The sequence below is a fragment of the Etheostoma cragini genome, chromosome 1 (genome assembly GCF_013103735.1).
Source record: "Etheostoma cragini isolate CJK2018 chromosome 1, CSU_Ecrag_1.0, whole genome shotgun sequence".
NCBI lineage: Eukaryota > Metazoa > Chordata > Actinopteri > Perciformes > Percidae > Etheostoma > Etheostoma cragini.
The window spans coordinates 25832684-25856849 of NC_048407.1; the positions used below are offsets into that span (position 1 = coordinate 25832684).

Below are 24166 nucleotides of genomic sequence, written 5' to 3' on the forward strand. Positions count from 1 at the left end.
AACGGAGATGAGATCGTCCCCACCAACCTCCTGGAGGAAACCATGCTGGCCTTCAGCCACTGGACCTACGAGTACACCTGCGGAGAGCTGCTGGTGCTCGACCTGCAGGGTAAAAAACACTCTCACAACACACCTTGCAAAACCGGATCCATTAAAGTGCAGTCAAGGTTGTTGTTCAGTCATGCATATGGGAGTTGTAGTTCCTCTGTTTCCTGCATGTGGCTAATGTGTTGACATTAATGTAATTTCTTCATTGACTACCTGTGCACTTAGCGGAGTTAATATGATAATGAAGTTTGTGTGTGTGTGTCTCTCTCTGTAGGGGTTGGGGATACTCTGACAGATCCATCAGTTATTAAAAGCAGTGAGAAGGGGTATGTTAGCTCTCTTACATTCTCTTACAGGTCATGCACCTTTGCAATCATTTTTAGCTTTTTGTGGCTCAATATTGGCTCAATAATTAATCGATTAATTGATAATAAATCATATCTCACAAAATTGTAATTGTTGCTTGCAGCCCTACAGTTTCTTATCAGTTGTTTTTTCTAGTCATTTTTCACTATATGACCACTGTGTGACTTTTGCAGATCCTATGATATGATATTTGGACCTGCCAACCTGGGGGATGATGCCATAAGGAACTTCCAAGCAAAACACCACTGCAACTCATGTTGTCGGAAACTTAAACTTCAAGGTGAGGGGTATTGTTCAGTATTTTTAAACTAAATGACACCACAAATGTGCTCAAAATCTTCAAGCTTCAAGACAGCATTTGGGGAATTAGAGCCCCTCCAGATGTGTTCTAAGAATAAAATAAATAAATAAAATGACTCTGCTTTCAATATTAATTATGTCTGATATGGTTTTCTACAAAAACTTCAATTAACTAGTCAAACTTTCTTAAATTTTGTGATTGGGTGGCTCAACTGCTAGAACGCAAGCCCGTTCATAGAGGTTTACTCCTCAAGGCAGCGGCCTTGGGTTAAACTCCGACCTGCAGCTCTTTGCTGCATGTCATGCTGTCTATAAAATGGCCTAAAATGCCCAAAAATAATCTTTTAAAAAAAACATTTAACTCCTTCCTCATTAAAAAATCCAGCATCTAAAAATATTCTTTGTTACAAAAGTACAACCGCCTCACTCTAAAGCCCATTCTTGGTGTATGTGTACTGAAAGTTTAAGTTTCTACATCAAATATTTTTTTATACTGGGCAGGCTTCCCAGGACCCGTTCACACACGTCATGAGTTGAGCACAGAGAAACATTCTTTCTTCAGCAGATGATTTTTAAAATCATTAAAATCATTTCATAGTGTCAAACTATGTACATAATCCAGTACATTAAAAATCAAACATCCGAGTGAAGGAACAATGAGCAAAACACGTTTTTGAAGAGAAGGGTTACAAACACAAATCATATAAATTATAATATGTTGCAACTTTTTTCCTTCTTTTTCCAGATCTAAAGCGGAATGATTACACTCCAGATAAGGTGACGTTCCCACAAGAAGACCCTTCCAACCCAGGGGGTGGCATCAAAGATTCCCGCTAATAAATGAGGGTGATGCTGTGATGGGTTTAAAGCAAGAGAGAGTTAGTGAATGATCACAAGGAGACACTGTTCTGATTGATTTCGGGCAAAGCCAAGGAGCAGAGAGGCTTTCCCAATCAACTGGAAGAATCACACATTCCATGAAAGCCAGTGAATGCAGACTGTGTTGTGTTTTTGTTGATCCCACCAAAATGCTGTGTCAAACACTACAGACAATACTATCAAAACAAATAGATCAACAACACTTACTTACTTAGGGGTTTAGCACAGTCCAACCTGCCTGGGACCAGCTTGTAGAACAGTAAGATAAATGTGAGAAGATCCTTAAAGGCAACAACAGTTTAGCTGCGGTTATTGGTATCTGGTCTCTTATGTGTCTAAAATTTTCCTAACTAGTTTTGACACAGTTGGATATTTTTTATGTGTTTTTTTAAATTTTAAATTAGAATCAATAATTATGCCCAGCTACTTAAAATGATCAACAATATGTATCGCCTCTCCCATAATACAGATATCAGGCTGAGGTTGTGTAATATTCCTCTTAATAGAGAAATACATGCCCAGTGTTTTACTTACATAAAGAGTGAGACAACTGAGAGTTGACCAGTCTGATACTTTGTTGAGTGCTTCAGCAAGTAGTGCTGCAGCTTGTTCACTTGTTTTTTGATGGGGAAAAATAACTGTATCGTCTGTGTACATTTGGATCAGGACTTCTGTGCAAATTATTGACAGATCATTAATATATAGACTAAATAGAATTGGTCCTAAAATAGATCCCTGAGGGACTCCAATAGGGCTGATAGCAAATGAGGAGCAGCTATCATTAATCCTGGTGCACTGCTTTCCAGAGTCTAAACAAGACTCTATCCATGTCAGAGCATTGGGAGAGAAATTAATCTTTGACAGTTTGGATAACAAAGCATTGTGATTCACTGTATCAAACATCTTCTTATAATCAAGGAAACAGCCCCCACAACCCCTCCATTGTCAAGGCTGGATTTGATTTGTTCAATAAAGTACCAAGTAGCTGTTTCTGTGGCATGACTTTTCCTGAATCCAAACTGCATAGGGTGGAAAATGGACTTGATTTAAAGCAACTGGTCACAGACTATCCTTTCCATTACTTTAGAGACAACAGGGAGGATACTAATAGGTATATAGTTGGTTATATTAGTTGCATCTCCAGCTTTAAAGACTGGGGTTATTACTGCTGATTTCCAGGGATTAGTAAAAAAACTTTGTTTGATAGATTTACCAGATGAGCAATTGGAACAAAGTGTATATTTGTATACTCCTTCAGGAATGCACAATCAAAAACATATTTAGCCTTAGAGTTCTTAAACTGGCCTAACATTTTAGTTATGGAAGATTCTGGCACTTCGGAGATGCTAAATAGTGGAAGATCACCCTCTTGGACCAAAGCCTTGTGCAAAATCTTGAACAGAATCTATAAAATAACTATTAAACATAGATGAAAGTTGGTCTTTATCTTCAGTTAAGGTTCCCTGTACTTGTAATTCAAACTCTTTATCTCTTTTTTTGATGTTCTTCTTAAAGCTGTATAGATGTTTTCCCAAGTTTGCCTACTGTTTCCTTTTGACTCTTTTATAATACCAATAAAAAACTTTGCTTTTGCCTTTCTCGATTCATTTACAACTTTATTACAAAGCTGTTGAAAAGTTGTCCAGTGATGGTGTAACCCTGACTTAACTGAAGTCTTTAATGCATGATCCCTCCGTTTCATTACACTCCATACTTGTTCAGCCATGGCAGAGTTAGCTTTTTTATAGAATGTGCCAAACTGAACTCACTTTTAACACTCTAAGTCCTCTGTGGATAGGATCTCACTCAAACCTAGTTGAGTCTTTACAATTCAATGATAAATCTCTTTTGTATAATGTTTAAAACCTTTTTTACTTTCTTGCTGTTAAATTAACCTTTGTTTTGTTTTTCCGCAATACCAGTGTCAGATTATGATCAAATAGCCCAGTCAGAAAATGTTATGTTTTAGTTATTCTTTCTGGTTTATTACTACATATGAGATGATGGGGTGATTCTGGTGGGACCTGAATCATAATTTCAGGAGATTCCAGTGTGATTGAAGAAATCATTAAAGGAAAACTTTTTTTTCGCTTTCAAACTTTCTTAAATTCAACATTTTGCATTGAAAGCAACACGACTGTCATCATCTAGTAACAGTTGTCATGCAGTAAAAGTGTATAGCCTAAACAGTTTTAGTTAGATGGCAGATTTGAAAGTGGCATATTGAAACCAAAAACCCCAAGCTATAGCAGCAGCAGCAGCCGGGTCACACATGGGGAGGCCGCTGCTGTGTTTATCTCCGGTCTCAGTGCTGTGGAGCTTCAGGGGTGAGCCAGAAAGTATCCATCTACGCCCATCATATGTTTAGTTTTAGCTTCTCAGCTATGTAGCCATAGAAAATTGAAAAAAGATATTATATAATAGTATAATAATTATTATTTAATATTCAAAGGAATCTGCATGTGTACGAGGAAATTTAACTACTGCTGCCCATTAATAACTCCACATTAAATAATTTTTTTGTTTTGCACACTTAGCCACATTGTCGTTGGCATTGTTGCTGTGTGGTTACATCCTTCATTTAGCCCACTACTTTCCTGAGATATCACCAGATCTAACAATGTTTTATCTACCATGGCCATTTTAAACTGATTCAAAATGATCTGCTTCATTTACGTACTATGTGTAAATACTGGTGCTGGTCCTGTCACAGACAGTCGAGATCCCATGCAATATTTACATATAAAAAACAATGTGTGATGTGGTGACCTTTGAGTTGTTTATGATGAAACACACACACACACACACACACACACACACAAACACACACATATATGTATATACATATACAGTATATATTTTGTGTGTGTTTTGCAAGGATACCTTCATCAAACATCATTAAAAATACATAAAGTATATAGATTTGTGTGTGTGTGTGTGTTGTGTTTCCCTGTTGTTTTTGTTGAGTAACTAGACCATTTTTATTTATTTATATAAAAAATAAGGCAAAAGCAAACAGAAAAACAAACCTAGAATAAGTCAATAAATACAACAACCAAAGTATCCTGCCATAAGGACATCAGAATCTAACTTCATTCGCCAGTAATGAGGACACATACAAGGAATCATTGCTTGCAATGCCCTTACACATACAAAACAAACAAGAAAAATAACAATATATACACACTATAAACAGAAACGATATAGACAGGTCAAGACAATGATGCAATGATTATCCTATCATATCGAATGCCCTTTTATATTTTCAGTGTCCGTGTAAATGTCCTGTTTTTACACAGCGCTTTTACATAGTACAGGGACCATTTACCATTCACACACATTCATACACTGTGGCGGGGCTGCCGTACAAGGTGCCACCCGCTCATCAGATAAACACACAACTGGCGCAGCATCGGGTGCAACTCGGGGTGCAGTGTCTTGTCCAAAGACACATTCGACATGGGACTGCAGGGCTGTGACTGAATCTTCAGATTGGCAGGCGACTGCTCTACCATTGAGCCACAGCCGATCCACTTGTAATGGATTTTTTTTTTACATTTATATTTCGGCTTTTTAATTATTTTAATTCATGAATGTTTTGCGTGTGCGCTACGCCTGTTGTTGAGACGCTGTGATGTGAAACAGAAACCAGTGGGTCAGCGTGTCATGTGTCACAAGCCAATACAGGAAGTACCTCGCAGCTGCTGACAAGCTAAACAATAGCAATGAAGATACGAGTAACTTAGCGAATAAGGAGTGTCTCCGTGTCAAACAGAATTCAATTAATGTGGATGCCACCGGACTTAGTAATAAACGAATGTTACAAAAATGGAAATAGTTGTCAGAATCATCATTTTGTCGGTCATTTCCTTGGCATCGCAGGTAAGTTTATGGACGATAATAACAAACTAAACAGGGTGTTCGTCGGCAAATGACGGGCCTTGTAGCTGGTTTTACCGTAAAAACACGCTAGCTGTGACTATTGGTATCTGTCTAAATCATATTCTTAGTATGTAGTCAACCCACTGTGCTAATATGCGAACGAGAAGTACTTTTATTTCCCGGGGCATAAAAGAGGCAAACGAGTGCTGTCGACGAGCTAACGCTAGCTAGTTCTATCGTTTCTGTCAGTTAGCTTCAGATAGTGTAGTTCAAACTAGAAAGCTACGTTTTGTGCTGCATTAATGTTACACAGCTAATGAGGAATACGTCAATGTATGTAACACTTACTAAACTGACGTTAAATTGTACCAAGTTCCTTGGTCGAAAAATCTAATTTAGCTACTTTATACAGAACATAAGTATAACTTGAGGCGGGGGGTTTCCCCGACATCTTTCATTACTTCACCAACCAAGGAAACTTATAAAGAAGGAAGAGTCGTATAGCCATTATACCCTGTCGCTACTCTACTAGAGTTGGTCAGATATGTTTTTTGTCAAAAAAGAGTAATAATGATAGCTACCTAATTAAAAAAAAAAAAAAAAAATGTCTATGTTCAAAATATGTTATCTTACTGGAATATAGCTTCACTCCAGAACTGGAAAATAATCTGGTACTTACAGAAATAAGGCAAAGAGGTGTCTCTTAAAATGATTAATCAATTTTATCCCTGCTATGTATTTCTACAAAGATATAAAAACAATATTATTGTTGACGGCTCCTTTTGTAAACTGGTTCCTGAAGCTTTGTGTCACCTGTTTTGCTACTGTCCTTCCTAAGGTCAACACGTTTACCTACCAACAATGAATCTGAATTTTCAATATTTTTGTCTATGAAACTGTATGTTTTGAGATCTTGTCTTATGCTTCCATTTAAGACACAAGTAATACATCATTAATTTGATACTGTTACTTTTGACTGAACATTTTTTCCACAAAATAAAGAGTTGATGTTGACTAATGTTTTTTTATCTAAATGTTCACATTAATTTTCTTGTTATTGGTCTCAAAATAAGATAAGATTATCCTTTAGTTATTCAGGTATTGCCGCAGCTTAATACATAAATGAGTATACATAGATAACTATAAAAAAATAAGAAATAAAAGCAAGAGGTATATCAGTGAGTCTCATAATCTATATTACATTTCAGTAGGCATGGATTTGTTGATTTGCAAGTGAAGTTGTTGCATTTTAATGACTATATTTCAGTGTAGGGCCAGTCCAAACTCTACATTAACATGTGGCCATGGAAACTGTGTTAAAAATGTGTATGTGTAATCCAGAAGTCTAAAAAGGTTTTAAATTAACTACATTTTGCTCGGTATCAACCTTGGCTTTATGGTTGGCTTGAAACCCCTTAAATTATAAGCAAAGTCTATGTGTGACACACCATCACACGTTGTGACATTCTGTACATGAGTTGTTAGCAGATCAACCAAAAACAGATTAATTTTCTTCTTCACATATGATTTAATTTAAATGATTTTTCAGCACACAAAACACCAAATACATGTGCCTACTGGGATGCAGCATGTGTTAGCTGGATGTCAAGCCAGCTGCAATGCAATGCTAATTCCATTAGGCATAGTACGTTAATTTGATTCCTCGGTTTTGTCATACAAGGCTGAGTCGGGTTAAAATTATTTTTTCAACATTTGTTTGTAACTCATAAGAATAACTTTTCTTGCCCAACAGATAAACTGCCAAGAGGCGATTTTGCACATTTCAAATGGAAGTACAGTTAGGGAGTACTGCATTGTCCACAATCACTCCTGGACGCCCCTGTCAGAAACCCTTGATGCTGCTGTAAGTTTTTCAAACCTTTTAGACACTCTTCTTTTGTAACTTTTCAGTATCTTATTACAACCTGGTTTCTGATGATGTTTTACCCCTCTGATTAATGTGGTAGTCAGAAGTATTTACTGCTAAGAAGTAATGATGACATGACCTTAGATGGAATTACTTAGTTGTGTTTACTGTAACACCAATAATTGTGACTTCTCCTATGATTTCTAAAGTAATGATGGGAAAATTATTGGAAACCTTCCAATTTCTAATTGTTAAATCACTTTTTGTCTTCACTTTTCCAGTTACAGTATCCATTGGTGAATATGACCTCCACTGTGCTGTGTAATGCCTCTGGGGTCAGTCCAGATGTGGTAAAGGGCAAAGCGTTGGTAGTGATGAGAGGAGACTGTGATTTCAGCCAGAAAGCTCTAGCTGCTCAGAGCCTCGGAGCTACAACTTTGCTCATTGCCAGCAGCAAATCATTGGTACGGTATTTACATCAATCTGTAAATTGTCGGTGGACTAATCATGTTTATTTGTCTATACGTGATCATAATACTGATCTTTGAATGGAACATGTAAGATGCAAGGAATAAGGAAGAACAGTCTAACCAGCTGCATTTATAAAAAAAATCTCTTTTTTACTTCTCGGCTCTTCAGACCACTCCATCAGCCAATGAGTCTGAGTATGCAAAGATCCATATTCCTGTGGCGCTCATGAAGTACAGAGACTTGCTCGAAGCACAGCAGGTCAGATACTCTACTTTTTCACTCTCTACTAAATATGGTCTTGTTGTTACCACCCTTTCAATCAATCAATTTGATAAAGAAGGTTAAGCTGGATGCAAAGTTTCTCATTAGATGTTTGTGTATGTCATCAGGTGTTTGGTGAAGGGATGCAGGTGAAGCTTTATGCTCCACCTCACTCAAAGATGGATCCAAGCATTGCAATCATGCTACTGATTGCCATTGTCACGGTCGCCTTGGGCGGCTACTGGAGCGGGGCGTGTGAGAGGTGAGACATTGCAGCTTCACAAATAGAGCAGTATCTATACATTTTAATAAATCAAACTAGAGTACATATTTGAAGAACATATAGTTGATGCATTGTTACTTCGTGCTAGTGCTGTGCCTGTTCAAAACATGCCTTTTTGGAACACGATGCTTTCTTGGCCTGTGGTATTGCTGCCTGCAGCTTTCTCCAGAACCATTGTATGCCAGAATAACTTACAGATCAAGCAACCACAGCACTTAATATGCTACTCAACTGTATACTACTGACTTACTGTGTACTTCTACTTTAGAGGAAAACATAGTACAATTACATTTACTTAACAGAGATTTGTTACTTGTTATGTTGCAGATTCAGATTTTACTCATAAACTATTACAATTAAAATATGATGCATTATTATTCATTTAACTCTCCAGCATTAAGTTAAAGTTGGTAGCTACACCTTGAACAGACGTTAAGTAAATGTAACTACATTGTGCTGATATAATGCCTCTCTTTTTATTTTATGGAAACATTTAAATTCAGGACTACTGTGCAGTATTGCTTATTTTACTCTTAATAGTTAATAGTTTTGAGCGTTTCTTCTACCACCGACAATACCAACATTCCCAATAGAGATATTATTCTTGAAAAGCATGTAATGTTAGCTTCTTGCAATATATCGACCATGTTTTGGCCATGTGTGAGGGAGCTATAGGCGTAGTTAACATCAGGTTCGAATGTGTATTATTTGCTTATTTAACAGAGATATTAACATAACAAGTTACTAGTGGTGAAAGTTAGAATGGCAAACTTGCACGTCTTGTGGTGTTCCTGTATGACCTCCACATGCTTGTTAACTCCAGAAAAGTGAAGAAAAGTTTGGTGGTTAATATTTCCAGAAATAGGCAACATGTCGCAACCCAATAACCTCCAGTTTTTATGCAGAATAGGCCTTAGATAGAAAAGAGATCTAATGTTTTTTTCTGTTTGTGGCAGAGACCGGTTAAAAGGTGTTGGGGCAGGGGGAGGAGGAGGAGAGAGCAAAGCAGACAGCGGAGAGCTTTTCCTGTACTCTCCTCTCAAAGTGGTCTTCTTTGTCGCCCTGATGTGTGGGATGCTGGTACTCATGTACTTCTTCTACAATGTCCTTGGTTAGTGGGGGAAAGAAAATTGTGTACCCTGAACGACTGATAATCTGGAGTTTTGTTGATATGATCTGTGTTCCATTTTTTCCAGTTTACGTCATTATTGTCATATTCTGCCTGGCGTCTGCCTCTGCACTGTTCAGCTGTCTAGATGCAGTGATGGAAAAACTTGGCTGTGGCACTGGGAGGTATGCATCACTCTTTCAAAAAATGTTTATATACGCACACATTCTACTAGTGTTGGGCCAATATGAAATAAATACTTGTGTGATATAAGACCTTAAATCACTTCACAAAATTGAATAACAAAGAAATAACAATTTTAGCCCAAAGGGATGTGTATCAAAGCTACCTGACGAACAAGTCCTTAAAAGGGAAAATGTAATTTTTGTCATCTAAACAAGACAGACATTGTGGTCAAATTGGGAAGATGTGAAACGGATCAGTGTGTTTTAACAAGTCTGTCTCGGAATTACACTCTGGCAGACGGGCCTCCGCTGCTGAAAGTCTGTTTATTTGATTATCTCTGTCTTTCTCTAGCTTCTCTATCAGAAATTGCAACCTCTCAGTAAGGTCTCTCATACTGGCTGCTGTCTGCATTAGCATTGCTGTGGTCTGGGGAGTCTACAGGAATGAAGACAGGTACTGTAAAGGGACACATGCACTCCAAACACAACCATAATACTTCAGTGCGTTTTATGTTTCTACGGTGGCTACACTCAAATCTCTTGCCGTAGCCTATGTAAGTTTATGCTCATGCGTTGGTGTGTATCTCTTTAATAAGGCCGGCATTTGTGTGTGCCTGAAGAGGGTGTGGTAGAGTGAGTAAGAGAGTGAAAGTTATTTGCTTGGGAGCGAGGACTCTAGAGAGGCACAGTGGGAGAAACAAAGTGTCTCTTTTTGTTTTCTGACCACTGTGGGAAATCTGTAGAAGGAAAGGTTAAGCCTTCCCTTGATTTCATGTTGTTTGTTTTAGATGGAGACCCAGGAAATGAGTATGTGGAAATGCAATGCTACCAAGCCACGGCCGAGCGGTGTGTCGCCGCGATGTGTAGTTAAATTTTTTTAGAGGTGCATGTCAGACTACAGCGTAGGGCACAATTCCCTTTTATCAGGGTGTTCATTCTAATGTGTAACTGGATGCATTTCCTTTTTGCATTGTATCCTTAGGTAGAGAGACTCTGCTCTTGATAAAGGTAAAAACAGCAAATGTTAAGGTTAAAACACAAATTAAAAGAGCTTTTGTGTCCTTGTAGATGGATCTGGATCTTGCAGGACCTCCTTGGCATTGCCTTCTGCCTCAACTTCATGAAGACCATTTCACTGTCCAACTTCAAGGTACCGCTAAACAGCCCCTCTGAATTTCAGTATATAGATTTATTGTCCTCTGTCATTATATTGTCACACACTGTCCCATTATTGAAGATGTTTTGGTCTTGGCATCACACTACACACATGTACTGTCATTGTCAATTAATGCAATCATGATTGAGCAATGTGATGTTAAAATAAATGTATTTTTTTCTCAGTTCTGGAATTAAACTGTGAATTTCTTTTCCCTTAATGGCATAGATCTGTGTGATTCTGCTGAGCCTCCTGCTTGTGTACGACGTATTCTTCGTTTTCATTACTCCTTTCTTTACGAAGGTAAGAGTAAATTTGTTTGTTGATTTTCTCAGGGCTTTTTACGTCCTTAACTGCTACTGAAATCACATTTTTTTTCTGCCATTCCTTAGTATTTCCTGCTTTTATACTCAAACCTTTTGTTGCTCCAAAGTGCATTAGCATCTATTTAACATTTTTCACAAAAGCACAAAAGCTTAATTTAAGTGAAGAGATGCTCTGCAAAGGGAACCATACACACAACTACATACTAGGGTTGGGTCATTAGATTAGATTAGATTAGATTAGATTATACTTTATTCATCCCACGACGGGGACATTTTGTCATACCCCCTAAATTGGCAGTTGACAATGTTTACAGTAAAACATCGTACTACTATGGGCTAACAGTTAACAAAAACAGTCAGACATTCACGTAAAATTCCTTCTGTAAATAGACAGTACTACATGGCTATGCTGCCGTCAGCTGGTAGGGGTGGTACATTACAACTTGACCTACTTTCACTTCACTCTGGTTCCATAAAATCAAGACTCAATCAGATGTCTGTGATCTGCGTAACAACAGTACAGTGGAACGCTTGCCTTTAACAGAGCGACAGTAATAACCTAATATACTATCAATACTGTGATTAAACTACGTTCTTGGTTATATTTGCCCTGAATAACGCATTCAGTAAACAAACATAACTCTTGCGGTGCACATGAACAGATGCATAACATTAGCTCACACATAAAATAGCACCCTGGTGTATTAGCCTACTGTTGCTAACATACATTCCTAAATCCTACATAACATCGTCATCAGACTTACTTATTGCAGTGTATTGCACTTACACTCAGTAATGTTGACAAACTTAGTCCAGTGAGGCGAGAAAGGAAAGTGTGATAGCGTTGCACGTAAACGCCATTTCTCTCTTGCTTGAGACCGCTGTGTCCAACGTTACTAGCAGGTAGAGCGAGCTATAACTGACAGGGAGAGAGAGAATGTACCACTAAAGCCAATCCAGTCTGTTCAAAGTCCTTTTCACAAATAGGTTGCACGTAAAGGGGAAAAAAGTAGCTTCTACTTAAGGGGCCCTGTTTTGCACAGCTCAAAGTGTCTTTGCTAGTTTAAGACCGACGAAGTTGTCAATTTCCTGTCCAGCACCCGCGACTAGGATTAGCGTGTGTCTCACAGGGTCGGGGGGCGTGGCATCACGATGGAGCCACACACATGATGCCGGCCATCAGCCATCGTCCATCCGCATGACCCTACTACATACAGCCACCTAATTTCATTGATAAGAAGATGTTTTTGAAGATGTTTGAGTGTGATGCCAAACAGAATATAAATTATTGGCCTCTATTTCTCTGTCAACAGAATGGAGTTAGCATCATGGTGCAGGTTGCCCTGGGCCCCGATGCATCAGGAGAGAAGGTCAGTCTCCCTCTATTGCTTCCTACCTTGAAGGGGAACTCTACTAAAAAAAGAGTATAGGCATTTTCGAAATATTTCACATTTTTTATACAGCAGTTGTAATATCTACAATTATGAAAGATATAAATGCTTTATGTTTAGGTAATACCACAGTTAAACATTTTCTGAAAACCAACTCAGGCACTTTATTATGTTCTATGATTATTTTTAAGTGCTTATGGCCCAACATAGTTTACTTTATTGACAGGCTGAAGAACTTGTCTTCAAGAAGAGCAGTGTACAGAAGTTTAGATCACAGGAGTGCAGGAGTTTTAGTTCACCTAAGTCCTGGACAGCAAGCTGAAAGCTAAGCCTGGTGGAATTCCCCTTCAACTTTGTACTCGCTTTATTAACTTTCTGGCTGATCTGCAATGCTTGTTGTTGATGCCCTAAGGGGCAAGATGGACGGATTGACTAACGTGTGCGTTGGGGTTGGGTGGGCTCTATTGTAGACGCAAGGTAACATGGTGGAGGTCCCTGCTGAACCCCAGGCTCCCTCTGAGAAAGTAAGGCTTGACTTGTTAACCACCTACTCCTTTTCCTAATGCTACATCCTAAGGCGGGTGGGAGGGGATTGTGTCTTTAGATGTTTGATCTCAGATAGATTTGCATGAGCAGAGTCCCACTTTTATAATGGCTATTGAGCTGTGTGATACCATTTTATGGAGCTAGACCAGTGACAGTAACCTGTGGTATTGAAAATAAAATTTGATATTGAAACAAGAAATATTGGCACTGAAAAATGTTGAGGTGATATATAAAACACAAACATCAAAAGTAATAATCTTACAATCCTATTACAGTTTTTCCAAGTCGACCTACATTTTGTCTTGATGTCTGTGTCTTTTCAGTGTCAATTTTTTTTCAGTTTCAACTTTCTGTCACTGTTTTGGATTAGGGAGGAGTACGGTGGCCGACAGGAGCAAATGCTCTATAACTTAATAAAACACATGCAAATAGACAAAACACAAGCAAATAAAAAAAACAACGACTTAATTAATGCATAGAGATTACACAATGGAAGTTCTCCAGGCCTCTAGAGGTAGCGCTACGCGGAACAGCTGGATCTTCAACCCCACGGGCAGAGAGAGCGTTCTGTCTTTGTTAGATTTTATTCTTCCCACAGTGGGGAAATTCCCTTGTTGCAGCAGCAGCGGTTTCCTACAGTAAATGTAAAAAAAAAGTAAACACACAAACTAACAGGTAATCAACAGACAATGAGCAGAAGGTATAGAATGAATGTAAAGTGCGGTTGCCATAGGAAAACAAACAATATTGCAGTGTAAGTAAGTGACATTAAAATTAACTGGAATATGTAATCATAATAAAAATGATATTGACCTGTGACCATAAATTATATTGAAAAACTACGTACTTGTAGTGGAAAAATGTAAATACAGATGATAAAGATATACAGAGAGTGTGTGGAGTAAATGAAAAACAGGAACAGAAACTACAACATTATCATGTAGTGCAGGTGTTGTAGAGTCGGACAGCGGCCGGGATGAACGGCCTGCAGTTATTAAATTCATGTTATTATTAATATAATATATTCATAATATAAAGTTTATTCTCCCGTCTCATGCCCTCCTGGCTGGTGCTGTCCCCGAGTTTTGACTTTTCAAATTAACAGCTTGATCCTGTCCATCTGGTCCACTATGTCTTCATACTTATTGTGTTTTGAATGTTGCAATGTTGAATGCAATCATGCTAATGAATACAACTATTTTTTCAGCAGATGTCTTACCTACAACACAATGGAGTTAGCAGTTTTGTGTTTATATGTGCGTGCAGGATTTATTCAGTTTGATAAATTCCACGGTCTCTACAATTAAAGCCAATGACTGGTTTACAGGCAGGGACTAGAAATCCTTTTTTTTTTAAATTATTATTATTATTTAAAGAGCAAATTGCTCCAGAATACAAATACAGATTGATTACTTATTTCATTACTTATTTTGCTGGTAATCGTTGTTGTATAATCACAGTTTTACACTTGAGGAGGCCTACAACCCTCTCATGTAAAATGGCTTAAACAAACGTCAACATTAAACGTTAATGCAGTTTTAAATGTTTTATTACCACAATCTTACAGACACGTCTCTGCTGATTGAGTATCACCTGTGACCTGAGTCAAGACACACCCACCGAAAAAATGATATATACATATATGCAAATGGAAGTGGTTACCTTGTCTTAGCGAGTCAAGCCTTGTGCGCCAGCAATAACACTGGCCTTAGGAGTCCTGAAGGACAGCAATTACTGCTGTTATAAATACTAGACTATAGAAACTAGATTGAGATTCCGGGTGGGAGACTTAGCTACAATTAGCCACAAGTTAGCTGACGTGTGCTGAATTAAGAGAACAGTGCTAACTTCTGCTAACAGGACAGTTTAGGCCTACATTAAAAGTTAACACTAAACCAGCCGGCTTCTATGTTAAAAAAGGGCAGAGATAAACAGACTTACTTGAGAGGTGAACTTGAGGACGACATTGCAGATATGCGGTTTAAACACATCTGTGTGGATTCCTGTGGAGGTGCGATCTCTCGCCAGTAGCCTATGTAAATTACACATAAATCATGCTGTCTTTGTCCCTCCCCTCAGGCCCCTTCTCCCTACACCAAAACAGTGGCAGAAAGTTGAAACTAAAATCCAGTGACATTGTAAAAGTCTTGACAGCGTAAAAAACAAACTGTCACTGAAAAGACACAGACATCAAGAAAAAATGTAGACTGACAACCTATCATATTGCAAACAAAAGTCAAAGTGAAATAATATCATAATCATCATTTTAAGATTATTAATTTTTGATATTGGGGTTTTTTTTTTATTTCAGTTTAACATTTTTCAATGCCAAATTTTATTTCCAATACCACAGGTTACTGTCACTGTTCTAGCTTCATACGTATTGGGCTTTTCCTTTTACATGTTCTATGTAGACACATGTGGAGGTTCTAGATGCATCCAAACTAATAGTTACAGTAGGAGATGATTAAATAATAACATGACGTTAAAAGAATTATACATAATTAATTATTCAATATAATAAAACAATGAATAGTTCAACAATATTAAATTTATGAATTGCTCCAACAGTGGTCAAATTTGCAAGTTGCACATGTGCAAGTAGTTGTAAAAAAATATTCGCATTGTCTCAAAAAAGGTTGCAATATGCGACTGTTTGGTCGCAGTCTGGAGCACTGAGGGGGTTCCAAGTCATTGCTGGATAGCTAAAGCTGGGTTTCCCCCAGGATTCCCCCTGCAGCAGAGCTCATGTTTTGGGATTTTCAGATTTCTCTGGGAACATTTTAACCCCTGTGTACCTGCGGCAAAATCATGTTCAGTGTGTAAAGGTTTGCATACTATTTATGTGAGGAATTGTGGAAACAGCAGTGTGTCAATGTGTTAGATGTAACTTAAAACAAAAAAGTATATTTGCGAACACTTGGCCTACAGTGGTAAAAAATGTAATCGATCAGTAGCCAAGTTTGCTTAGTTGGTAGAGCAGGCGCATATACAGAGGTTTATGCCTTGACACAGAGGTCCAGAATTCAAGTCCGACTTAGGACGATTTCCTGCATGTCTTCCCCCTCTTTCTCCCCTTTCTCACCTAGTTGTCTTGTCCTTTAAAGGCGGAAAGTCATTCAAAGTTAAAGCTGAAACGAAATGCGATATGAAACCTAAATCGCAACACTCAGACCCACAAACCTGTGTCCAGAATTGCAACAGTTCCAGAGTTAAGTGCTGACTGGATTTGGATTGCTGTAATGATTTTGGCTGGTGGCTAGCTGGCTGGGGGCTGACCGGTAGAGTGAGGCAGACAGACAGGGGTGTGCTAGCTGGCTTTATCATTAGCTACTTGTCATCCAGCAACTTTACAGTAGGCACCAAAGCCCTTTTCCTCTTCGGTCTCGGTGACAATGTCTGATTCTTTTAATGAAATGAGCTGATTTGACCAAGGAGATGAAGGAAACATGCACCGGTCCAGAACACAGGACCTTCGTCCTGTATTTACTTCTTGCTCCTTCCCCAGAGACATCTGACCAATAAGTGGAGTGAACGTTCTTGCTTGATTTGTAGTGACACATTTTGGTACGCTTGGGTTTTTCCAGGTGTGAAAGAAAACGGAACCAAAGTGAAATCACTCAAGTTTACAAACTCATCAACTAATTCGGACCAAAGCAAAAGAAATATAGGGTTGCAAACGCCCTTCGAAAACACTACGAGAGATTCTAAAGCAATATACACCAAAATGTCTGCTTTGACAAATGAATATAAAGAGTCAGGTTCAGTTAGTATAACACAACATACAGCTCACTGTATTCGGTTGCACACAACACAATTATTCTGTTATCCCACTTCATGTCAATTTAAACGTATACCTTTTTGTTTTCATAGCTACCAGTGGTGATGCGTGTCCCACGGTTTTCAGCCTGGGCTCAGAACTTGTGCGGGATGCAGTTCTCCATTCTGGGTTATGGAGATATCATTGTTCCAGGTGAGGTTAAAGTGACACCATCAGTGTTTTAACTGTCCCTGGTACATAACACTGGTTGACAGTCAGTTTAACAACAGTATTTTAAACCCATTATGCCCATAGAGGAAAATAAGGAAAACTTGATACATGGTGTGTACAGTTTAGTTCAAAAAAGTTTTTTAATGTAATTATTAGACATAATCATCTGTTATTCCTGAGTGTGGCGTTAATACGGGAGTCAGAATTAAATTGTATTACATTGACAAAGATAAAACACGAGGACAAAAGATTAATAGGCTGCCCAATAAATGCATTTAAGTAATTTAGTGTCATACGCATATAGAGAAGAATTTAAGTTGCATATAGTGTGTGTTAAAGGGACTAGCTTGTAGGAATGACTGGTTTTGCTTTACAAGTACCAAAACCAATTAGGTTTAAAAAATAATAACAATTAGAGACAAGTAGTATAATGTATCACTCAACCTCTGCATCCTGGTCCAACAGGTCTCCTGGTAGCCTACTGCAGCAGATTTGATGTTTGGATCAACAGCAGCAAGAAGATCTACTTCGTCAGCTGCTGCATAGGTACATCACAGTTTAACTATAATTGTGTTGATGTGAACTGATATGTTGTAACTGTAAAATAATTGAAATGTTTACATTGCTAAATATACATCTTATCCAGTTAACTGTTGGATTACAGTTCTCATAAGTGCAGGTTTTACAGTATTGTTGATATTGGAGTAAGTGCAGTATGTCATTATAGAATACTGTACTTTTCATGTTTTTATATACAGTATATATATTTTATATATCTAGCTGAACTCTATACATTGCATACTGTATTTCATAACATTTCCTTACTCATCAGTAAGGAAAGGCTGATGACTAAGGTATTTGGATAGACCGTTATACAGTCTGAGTATTTGGTGTATATGTGTATATCAGAAGATATCTTGGGCTATTTTAATGCTTTTTCTTAGTGAAATGCTGTCTTTAGCTAAGTTTCCATCCACTTTACAATCAAATTATCTTCAGTTTGGTAAAAAAAACTCATGCAATGAAAACGGGTGAAAGAGTGTTTCCATCAAACGGATTTAAAGCTTAATGACTTCACATGTTGTTTTGCGATCAAATTAGTATATGTAATTGATGGTTTACTTCATTTTTGCACTGAATTGCACTACATTCAAGCAAACATTTGCGAACAAAGTTTTTCTAGACAAAATGGATCGCGCCATCTACCAGCAAATGATAAATGGTAAATTAAATTCAGAAAGTCTCTTGTCTCCTTGTCCGTCCACTGACATCTGTCTTTGTTGATATCCGCCATGTGTGCAAACAGAGTGGAAAACGTCTTCTTCGTTTTGTGACGGGTTACAACCATCAAATTACCTAAAACTTAATAGCATTTCATAATTTATTTGGCAAATAACGTTTCCATCAGTGTTTAGCGCATAAGCCGTATATCGATCAAGACATCTGATGAGACCGAACGTATTTCATTTGAGTCAATATTCATGAAAGTCCATTGAATTCTACTGTTTACATAAGGCATTTTTCATTCGATATCACGTAATTTGAATAAAAATGTGTGGATGGAAACATAGCTACCGTTTTTGCTAACCACTAGGTTTCTCTGTTGTCTTTTTCTTGTATAATGACGTTTACCGACCTGAAATCAAAATCTGTGTGTGTGTGTGTCCGTGTGTGTGTTGGTGTGTGTGTTGGTGTGTGTTGGTGTGTGTGTGTGTGTTGGTGTGTGTGTGTGTTGGTGTGTGTTGCAAGTTTCAGGTTGACCTTGTCTCTCTCCTTATGTGTTTGTGTGTGTCCATCTCTCATTCCTTGTAGCCTATCTCCTGGGAATGATAGTAACATTTGCTGTGATGCTGCTGTCAGGGATGGGCCAGCCTGCCCTACTCTATCTAGTGCCCTTCACCCTGATTACCTCCGCCGTGGTGGCCGGGTGCAGGGGAGAGATGAGGCAGTTCTGGGCTGGAACCAACTATGAGGTGAGAGGACCAGAGAGTTCAAAGGTATTTTATATATTTTTTTGCACCGTAGTGGTACTTCAAGCCTTCAAACAGGTTTCAATTTATTAATGGAGAACTTCAAATCCTCTTTTATATGTATCATATGTTTTCCATCACCAGTTCACGAAAGCAGCCTGTGCATAGCATAATATAAAAGGCATCTTACCTGTTCAGCAAGTTCTTGGTCAGCCCTGAGGGATTGATGCTGCATTATTGCACAGCTACTCTTGAAAGCCTTCATTCTTACAACTGCAGCTACATAGTTTGCATCATTTCCTGTTTGCCACGCAACTCTCTTGTTATGCAAGTAAACGAAGAGGAAGCAGGTCACACCAGGTCACACCGGACCACCTGAGCAAGTGAAAGTTAGTCTGCCTGTTGAATGGCACTCTTAAGGAAAAATGATTCCAGGCAGTTGCCCCTGTTCCTTTACTGTTTCTTGTCCAGATGGGGAAAAGTATGTGAACTCAGTTGTGACTGTGAGTGTTTATATCTTTGTTTACATTTTAGATGTCGCTATCTTTTTTATTATTGCATGGTCCACAGTCCACAGCATAATTGGATATTTTAAACATTTTTAGTCGTCATGAGAAAAGGTTGGATAGAATCTGCACACTCGTGTTTCTAAACCCTTTTTGAGTTTAACCTCTATTTTACACCACTAAGCTCTCTGCAGTTAGATGGACTGACTAAACACTACAGCATCACTTCACTGTCATTTTACTTAATTCTTCTTTAACTTCAGAAATCACTGTGAGTCCCCCACTTGTAGCTTATTGATCAAGTCTATTACATGATATTGTGCTGTCTTGGAAGAACTGCATGTACAGCAATGGAAATACATCTGTTATTTACATGCGCCTTAGCCTGGCATGTGTTGTGACAGTGTGTGTTACACCCAGTCATTACAATTTCCACATCACTCCCAGAATGCCCTGCAGTGACATTATATGAGTATGGGCATTCCCTCTTCAAAACCTATTTTTATTTAAATGTTTTTTTTAAAGTGACAAAACAGTAGATGTTAAGCAGTGTTGGAAATAGAAATTTAAATCAAAGTAAAACATAGTTTTAACAGCACACCACCAGTTTAAATCCACAACTGGCATGAACAGAATGAAAGGCTGCCTGGAAGTAATGCAGTTGACCCCAAAATCTGAATGTTTTTTTAGATGATATATACATATATGCAAATGTCTTTGATGCCCTACATTCTCACCCTGATGTCCTAAATGAAGTGAGAACTTCTGAGAGAAGTTTGCATGGATGTGTAAAGATGTGTGAATAATATTCTTGTCTTTGTATGTGAGAGACATAAAAAAGAAATCCAATTCTGAACTGGCTTCATCTTCACCAGGTCTTGGACTCATCCAGGAAACCTTTGCTGTCAGGTGTGCTTCTCTCAGTACCAGACCTTTCTCCTGCCATTTTATAGTGTTGCTTACTGCAGTGCCTTCTCTTTTCTCACCAGCTTCTTTTGGTTCCTTTTTTCTTTTGATATTTTAACCCCTGATTTCCAGGGTCAATGTGATATTCAAAGACACAACATATGTTATACGTTTAAAAGACAAAGAACGTGGGAGGACCTACATTTGGACAGTACAGTGTTTTGCATTAACTGACCAATAGGTGTCTCTAGTTGATTGAAAATAATCTGATAGATCTGAAGAGCTTCTCAAAGCCACACTGCATGGCCCTGGAATACCATTAATTTCAACTCTTTATTTTCTCCAGTTTGTTTTATCATTCTCTACCTCCACTCATCCTTTTTTTCTTCTTCTAGCCAACGGGAATTAATACTTACATTACTTCATCCTTCATGCAGTTACCAACATGTCCATGTTGCCCTCTGCATGTTGTTGCTTGCAGTTATTGGGATTGAGATGTGTTATCTCTGTGGTTTGGTATGTGTAGAACGTACCGCTCATCTGCTGTAGTATATGCAGTACGCATTGCAAATTAAAATCACATCTCTTATTCTATCACGTTTATTTGGTAAACTCACATTAAATTTAAAATGATTAATTTTTCCTTTCCTCTTCACTTTAGAAGGGAGAACTGACTGTTCCGTAGGAGGAGAAAGATGCTGACTTACAGTAATGAGAATGGACCATACTGCTGGATGCTTCTTCTTTTTTTTCTTTTACATTTTAATACTACATTTTGCAAAGCAAGGGAACACATGTTATTGATCAACAGATTAAGTTGTTGGTCAACAGTATGGGTTCATTTGACTGCTGTGAATGATTAGAAGGCTAATAAATACTGTGTAGGCTTGTTTAGTGCCTGAAAGGTCTGCTAGGCTCACGTTAAAAAAAATAATGAATTTGCCGCTGTGATGATTGCATACAACATAATGAGAAAGCACTTTATAATATGCAGCTTGCCAGTTTCATCAGGGTGGGTGGGTTTTAAATTACTTGTAGCCACAATATAAAGTTTTTGATAACGGTTTTGGGGTTTATGTGTAACTTGTTTGTATGATGTGATTTATTTCATTGCCTTACATTAAAAGGAACTTACATTTAAAGTTCTTGTGCGTGTATTCCGTTCCTTGTTAAAACTTCAACACAGATACTTCAGGTACTTCAGATACTAAAATTCTTGTACATAAAGGGCACATATCTAGTCAAGCGGTGACTTGTTGGGTTTGGTGGGGTAGAAAGTGTATGAACTGAGAGAGTAGACAAGTTTTTTTTTTTAATGACTTATGGGGGTTTTATGCTCTGTGAAGTAATCAGAGGCCTGACCATGCCAAGCATTAATCAATTGTCAAAACTATTCTACAATAAAGGAGGTTGCCAGTGAAGAGAATAAAACAGCTGGTACAGTTCCTTGTCTAAAAGAGTTAAGAATTAAATGTGTTATATACTAAAATAAAAATTCTGATAAGAATTTTTTTTAAATTTAGAATAAGCATTAAGAAAGAGACTAAACTGACAGCTATGAAATATTCTGTATGGATTTTCCTTCCTTACAACCACTATCTCCTTGTGACATGACTCATTTGTTACTGTTGATATCAGTCTATAAAACTAAGAAAACTCCTAATGGTTACAACTTTCTAATAAGGCTCCCTAAGCGTGGCTTTATTAGGGTTCATAAACTATATTTACTAAAACAACGCTCACATGTGGCCGCAGGCTCCCATAGATATATATGCATAGACAACGCATCCGGCCTGTCAGATGCGTCTCAACCGCTGCCATTTTGGGACGGAGACCCGTTCTGACCCAGTGAACAGATTTGGTGATGACTGTATTTCTTGTTTTTTACAATCTATATTCTAAGTATAAAGACTAATTGGAAATGCCAGACGTTTGTGCGAGTTTTGTGCTGCTTTTGGATGTTCATGGGAGAGGAGGGTGATTTTTTTTCCCCCGTTTAAATTATTTTAAAGCTTAAAGTCGCGTTTATCTACACAAGATAAGGTATTTTGCTATGAAAGCCCATTTTTTCGAATAAACAAGTATATAACGTAAATATATCTGTTATTTGTAACAAATCAAACACGCTTAAAAATCCATACAAAAAATTGGGGAAATTATGCATTTAACAGTGGGTAACGTTAGACCTCTTGCCTCGTTATGCATAGATTAGGAGCATATGGATGTAATTAAGAGAACCATTAGGAGGCCAGACTCCGTCCCAATGTGGCGGCCGCGTCGACGTATCGCTCCGACTAACAGCAGCGGCCATTGCGGTATCTGCATATATATTTCTATGTCAGGCTCCGCCTTAACCATGTGACAGTGTGCAGGCTGAGTCAGCCGGCTCGTCATGCAGCGTCAGTCTGGAGTCGCACAATTATGAAAAGGCAACCTTCCGTTGGAGCTGCAGCCGAAGCGGATCTCTACAACCTCCACCGGGCTTTCTTTTCAAGGCTAACCGAGAGCACCGCCGATAGATGGATAAAAGCCACGCCACAGCTCTTCCTGAGTCTCAACGGTGAAGAGAATGGTATGTGATACTATCTGAGTAGTCAACTGCATTCCTCTGGGCTTGATAGTGTTGTCAAATTGGCGCGGAGGATCGTTGTGACTGATTGGGGGTTTTGAGTGGCAGGTCCCCCGATGCATGCTGCCTCTTGCCTGTCAGGCACCCATCCCAGATCCCGTTGACATTTTCTGCGTTTGTTGACTGGTGTCTGGCTGTAACACTGCGACTCGCTGTAATACTGTGACTTGCACGTAATGAGTAAAGTAGCTACACTGTGACACATTGTCTAGCAAGAAAAAAACAACCAAATCACACACGGGCGTAACGTTAGCAGGCTAAATGGCTAGCTCACTAGCGCTAACGTTAAGTGCTTTAACCTAAGCTAACCAACGTTAGCTAACGTTACTGTAGCTCTGCGGTAGCTGGCTGATGTTAGCAGCGGTTTCTTTACCGTGAGAAAACAGAGACAGAGCCTCTTTTCACCAGATAAAAGAGTGCACTTCAGTGCAGGTGACACATTTCTGCCAGCTCTCTCAGATGTCGGACAAGAAGACACGCAGTCATTGCCAGTAACAAGTCAATGCCACCTTGAGTGGCTGCCAAATCCTTTTAAACTGGATGCTTTTGTCTGTCTGTTTGGAATACCTCTGTACGTACACTCATGACTGCTTGCTATCTAGTAAGAGTTGTGTTTTTTATAATAATACGTTTATATAACACCTTTTAATGAACAAAGTCACAAAGTGCTTTGCACGAATATCATTGTGAAAACAGGACCAAACTAGGTTAAAATAATACAATAAAAACAACAAAATAAAACTTGAAAACAAACATTTATTCTAGCTGATTCGTAAGGCTTTTAGGCCTGTTGCAGACATTGCTGAACACTTACCTCAACATAAGTGTTTGTTTGTTGTATCGTTTCCTCTTCTCCACGGATTTCCTGTCTAATCTTCTTGGGTTGTGCAGACCAAGGAGCTCGGGGTGAATGGAAAAAGATGATGACGTGAAACCAAACGTGTAAATTGATATTGACCACACAGTGTTGTTATTACAATGTGTGAGAGCTGTGTATTTTATAATACTCAGTATATGAGGGTAGTTTAGATGAGGAGAGAAAGATGTGGGTAAAAGTCATATATATACTCAGTGTACTTTGAGATAATGATATTT

The 24166-nt window shown here is 38.4% G+C and overlaps 2 protein-coding genes across 5 annotated transcripts in view; both read left to right on the top strand.

Annotated features, from left to right (window-relative positions):
* Positions 1-1755, top strand: part of LOC117946228 (transient receptor potential cation channel subfamily M member 7-like) — a 4982-nt gene extending 3227 nt beyond the window's left edge. For both annotated transcript variants that reach the window (XM_034874627.1, XM_034875443.1), the window contains 4 exons: positions 8-109; positions 323-374; positions 588-694; positions 1460-1755. In XM_034874627.1, coding sequence (XP_034730518.1) covers positions 8-109; positions 323-374; positions 588-694; positions 1460-1551 — 353 coding nt within the window. In that variant the 3' untranslated portion in view covers positions 1552-1755. The remainder of the gene's footprint in view (positions 1-7; positions 110-322; positions 375-587; positions 695-1459) is intronic.
* Positions 1756-5207: 3452 nt separating this feature from the next.
* Positions 5208-21406, top strand: zgc:123258 (uncharacterized protein LOC641502 homolog). 3 transcript variants are annotated; one of them, XM_034871871.1, is made up of 17 exons: positions 5208-5475; positions 7229-7339; positions 7624-7806; positions 7982-8071; positions 8203-8336; positions 9314-9468; positions 9554-9650; positions 10003-10104; positions 10719-10800; positions 11035-11109; positions 12446-12502; positions 12994-13047; positions 16943-17042; positions 17526-17606; positions 18873-19033; positions 20412-20445; positions 21104-21406. In XM_034871871.1, the coding sequence occupies exons 1-17, from the start codon at positions 5422-5424 to the stop codon at positions 21142-21144; spliced, it is 1611 nt and encodes a 536-aa protein (XP_034727762.1). In that variant the 5' UTR covers positions 5208-5421; the 3' UTR covers positions 21145-21406. The 3 variants fall into 3 exon arrangements, with proteins under 3 accessions (XP_034727762.1, XP_034728533.1, XP_034729322.1); XM_034872642.1 differs by lacking the exon at positions 20412-20445; XM_034873431.1 differs by lacking the exon at positions 12994-13047 and having other exon boundaries at positions 21104-21329.
* The last annotated feature ends 2760 nt before the right edge of the window (positions 21407-24166 follow it).

What these genes read in the sequence shown, in the direction of transcription:
- zgc:123258 (XM_034871871.1), top strand. Translation starts at nt 5,422, where the DNA reads ATGGAAATAGTTGTCAGAATCATCATTTTGTCGGTCATTTCCTTGGCA. An exon ending in CTTGGCTGTGGCACTGGGAG is followed by an intron (nt 9,651 to 10,002) that starts GTATGCATCACT and finishes GTCTTTCTCTAG; the next exon opens with CTTCTCTATCAGAAATTGCA. An exon ending in CCCAGGCTCCCTCTGAGAAA is followed by an intron (nt 13,048 to 16,942) that starts GTAAGGCTTGAC and finishes TTGTTTTCATAG; the next exon opens with CTACCAGTGGTGATGCGTGT.